General features: G+C 37.8%; 1 protein-coding gene across 1 annotated transcript; it reads right to left on the reverse strand.

Moving 5' to 3' along the window:
- Positions 1-631: 631 nt before the first annotated feature.
- LOC102607479 (ABC transporter F family member 4) lies at positions 632-3,981 on the reverse strand. Its single transcript, XM_006465375.3, has 2 exons — positions 3,834-3,981; positions 632-3,023 (listed from the first exon to the last, which is right to left on the reverse strand). The coding sequence occupies exon 2, from the start codon at positions 3,011-3,013 to the stop codon at positions 842-844; it is 2,172 nt and encodes a 723-aa protein (XP_006465438.2). The 5' UTR covers positions 3,014-3,023; positions 3,834-3,981; the 3' UTR covers positions 632-841.
- Positions 3,982-4,483: the final 502 nt, after the last annotated feature.

Raw genomic sequence — 4,483 nt, forward strand, 5'->3', positions numbered from 1 at the left:
CTTAAAATATACAAATGTACCAATAGTTTACATATATACACTATTAAAGTTTTAAATTTATATAGAATTTTATAAATGAAACTATGTGTGTGTGTGTGTGTGTGCGTGTTCATCCCCCTCCCCCCAAAGCAACCAAATAAAAAAAAAAAAGATATTACACATTAACACTATTAAAGTTATACATTGATATTATAAAATATAAATATCTATCAATATTTTACACACGTATAACACTGAAGTTCTAAATCTGTATAGAATTTTACAAATGAAACACTATATATATGTTCATTCTTTTTTTTTAAAAAAAAAGAAAAATATCATGTCCACTATTTAAGTTTTGATAACAAAAAATTATTTAAAATAAAAAATATAATTATATCATTAATTGAATAAATAAGTCAAAATCTTTTAACCAAATCATGTCAATCTTGACCCGACTCATTTAATAATTGCGTCAAATTTTACCAGCTCTATGCAGCATTAAAAACATGAAAAGAAATTGGAAAGAAACATTAAAATTGAAGTGGCAATGTGCAAACAACAATCTGGGTTAAATAAAAGGACATTTTCCCCTATTTGGTTGTGATGGAAAGTGTGTCTGTATTAATCTAACAGAATGAAACCGGCAACATATTGAAAGCATAATTTATTAATTTAACAATACATGTATACAGGCAAGGGCAAAATTAATGAATGATCCGCAACATAAATGATTACACTCACGTTTATAAAAAGAAAATCTGTCTTGATTAAGATATGACAGGATACAATGGCAACAGGAGCCGCAAAATTGTAGCTTGAGACTAGTAGTACCAATAATACGTATGCCGTAAATGTCACCTCAATCATCAACCTCCGCTTTGATCTCTCTTTGTAAATCCTCCTTGTACTCTTCAAATGTTCCTGGGAATCTCGACACAGTTCCATTTTCTACAACCCAGATTTCGCTCCTTTCTTCGTCATCACAAACACGTGATATAAGCCTGGAATCATGACTGACCAGAACAACTCCACCGGTAAACTCATCTAGTGCATCAGCCAGGGCATCGATACTCTGCATGTCCAAATGATTTGTGGGCTCATCTAATAGTAATATATGAGGCTTTGACATGGAGATTGAAGTAAAGACGACCCTAGCTTTCTGCCCTCCAGATAATTTTGCAATTGGAGTAAGATGATTATGGCTAGGGAGTCCAAATTTCCCAAGTTTTGCGCGAACAGCCTCTTGTTTGCTCAGTCCCTCCTGATCAGGATGGAGTCGAAGAAGATACGAGACTGGTGTTTCTTCCATTGTCAATAAGTCCACAAAGTGTTGTGAATATCTCCCAATTCTCAATTTCTGGCTCCTTCGCACTTCACCCTCTGTTGGAGACAAATCACCAGCAAGAAGATTCAGCAGAGTTGATTTTCCAGCACCGTTGGGTCCAACAATAGCAACACGAGTCCCCATATCAATACCCACATCAACATCAGACAGCTTGAAATCCTCGCGGTTAGGATAACTGAAGCTGACTTCTATTAGCTGCAACAGTGGTGGTGTCAACTCTGTAGGTTCAGGGAAGTGGAATTCCACACTATAATCTCGCCACTTCTTTGGGGCCTCTGGAAGGGGTTCATCCTCATCAACCTTTCCCTTTGCCTTGTTCTTTGATGCTTCCTTGGCTGCAGCAGACTTAGCTCGATCTTTCACCTTCTCCTGCTGCACTCGGTTCCCTGACCTCTTGGCAGCTTTCACTTGCTTCTCATAAATCTCAAACTTCTTGTTCATTTCTTTGCGGCGCTGTTCATACCCACTCTCAAAATCATCAAAATTCCCACGGTAAAAATGGAGCTTTTGATCATGGAGATGAATGATCTCAGTGCAGACAGTGTTGAGAAAATCTCGATCATGTGAAACCACCACCAAAGTTTTCTTCCACCTGCACAAGTACTCCTCCAACCAGAGGACAGCCCTAAGGTCAAGATGATTGGTGGGTTCATCCAGCAACAAAAGAGTTGGCTGTACAAAAAGTGCCCTGGCCAAGGATATTCTCATTCTCCAGCCACCACTAAATGACCTGGTAGGACGGCCCTGCATTTCTTTGGTGAACCCCAATCCAGCAAGAATCTTTGATGCCTGAGCCTCGGCAGCATCTGAACCCAAGATCTGTAATTTTTCATACAATTCAGCAAGCTTCTCTCCTGCATCATTAGCATCATCACCATCCTCCTCCCCATCAACAGAAGTTGAATTTTGCAAGGATGCAACTTCTTCTCGGAGTTTAACCAGCTCCTCATTAGCTGAAACAACTGCTTGAATCGCACTTCTATCATCACCAACCACTTCTTGCTCAACCAAAAGCACATCAATATTTTTAGGAACTGGAATCTTCCTCCAAGCAAGAAGCTTTAACAGTGTAGACTTGCCCATTCCATTGGGTCCAACCAAACCATACCTCTTCCCATGCGATATCCTCACTGACGTGCTCTTCAAGAGTTCTTTTCCACGGGCTGCCACTGAGAAATTATCAATTGTTATGTCTTTGACATTAGCATCTGCATCGTCTTGACCCTCAAGTACTGATGTCCTGCTACCAATAACAACAGTAAAAGCATCATGATCATCCCTTAGGGCCTCCTTCTTAGCCTGCTCTGCATGATGTGCAGCAAGCATGTCTTTCTTTTCTCGTTTCTTCAATTCCTTGTCAGTTACGGAGATTTCTAGTTGCTTTGATTCGTCTTTCTGTTGTCTATGGAGTTGTTTTTTGGCATCAATCTCTTCATCTAGTGCATAATCATCCTCGTCATCTGAAGGCGGGAGGTCAATGCCATCGGTATAAGATGGTTTTGCTACTGCCTTTGACTTGGATTTACCAGAAGTACTGCTCGAGGTTGACCCCTTCTTAGGTTTATCAGCTTTCGGGTCCATGCTGGCAAGCATGGCTGAGACTGAAAGCTTCTCTTTTTTCCCATCTTTTGAAACTTCTTTAGACTTTGCGGCTACACCAGCCTCCTCCGATTTTTTCTTTCCCATTAGAACTATTCTGTTGGTAATTGAAACCGAAAACAATTAACTTTAATTCTACATATAAGTTCATAATGTGAAGAGATTAACCAGCACAAAGACAACAAAAAGACCATATCATTAGCGTAGAGATACGACTTATTCCAGGCCATCAATTTCAATAAATAACATAAAGATAGTGCATTAAACTCATACACAAGAAAATCAGATGATTTTTATACTTCAGAAAGATTCAATGGGTCAAAACCAACAAAAATTAGTCACAACACTGTCACACGAGACCTTTCAAAGAACCGCAAAGAAAGCACATTTAAGAATCAAGTCATAACTACCAGAAAGACAAACAAAACACCATTTTCATAACGAGTGCATTAGCATTACCTACACCTGGAAAAGATTAATTGACACACTAAAAAAGAGAGACAAAATTAACAAGTTTCCAGCTTCTTTCCAAATAGACCAATATCCGAGAACATCAAACAGAATTTTTGCATGCCAAAAAATTAAGACCCATAATGCACAAACAGAACAATAGTCAAACTACAGGGATTATATCACACGTACTATTCAACGCTGGCCTAATGAAACAAATTAACTTAAAAACCGAATTCATACACCTAATTGCGAACCTTTCTGTTTTGTATGCTTCTATTTAGTTTCAAATAATTGGGACCAACGGAATTATAAATCAAATCGAATTCGCAAAGCTAGTGAAACACAATCACAAGAGTGCGAAAATTACAAATAAGCAAAACCAAACGCGGGCTTAAGATAATCGAATTCGGTAACTGATTCAATTCAAGCATGAAGATAGATGAAAACTACGTACCTTGATGTGAGATCGGAGCCGAAATTGCGAAAGTTGAGCCGATCGGGCACTAACACAGTCGGCTAACGCAGGCTTCTTGCTTAAATAAAAAATTCAATCTTTAAACCTAAGTCCGGACAGAAAAAGGAAAAGGCGGTCATGGGCTTTATAATTTGGGCCTTGTTAACGAGCTCATTATGGGGTTTCTTTTGGTGGGCTGTCATGTGACCCAATTTTGATTTTGGTTTGGCTCAGAGAAAATTACCCAAAATTGCGAGTCCATTACAAAAATTTAATAATGACAAATTATTAACCGTCATGCCCGGGTGTCAGGTAAAAATTATTTTTTTATGCCATCGTCAATAAGTCGATAATTATAAAAACACCAATCAAATGATCAATAAACGACAAGTTTGTAAGGTTAGGATCTATTATATCACCGTGCGTCGATATTATTTACAATCAAGATTTATCAAATTTCTAAATCATATATATTATAGCATAATTCAAGAGTTTAGCGAACATAACTTTATTTTCCAAATGGAGAGGTACACAACAATAATTAAGTCGTCGTCTTTTTTTTTTTTAACCCATTGAAAGGATTACTTAGACGTGTCATTCATTCATGTTATTTCTAAATCAAAGGTAAAAGCCTATTTAGACCCTATATT

Source organism: Citrus sinensis, chromosome 7 (genome assembly GCF_022201045.2).
Source record: "Citrus sinensis cultivar Valencia sweet orange chromosome 7, DVS_A1.0, whole genome shotgun sequence".
In the NCBI taxonomy this organism is placed as follows: Eukaryota; Viridiplantae; Streptophyta; class Magnoliopsida; order Sapindales; family Rutaceae; genus Citrus; species Citrus sinensis.

Bases quoted from the DNA above. Each gene is read 5' to 3' on its own strand.
- LOC102607479 (XM_006465375.3), bottom strand. From the start codon at position 3,013: ATGGGAAAGAAAAAATCGGAGGAGGCTGGTGTAGCCGCAAAGTCTAAA.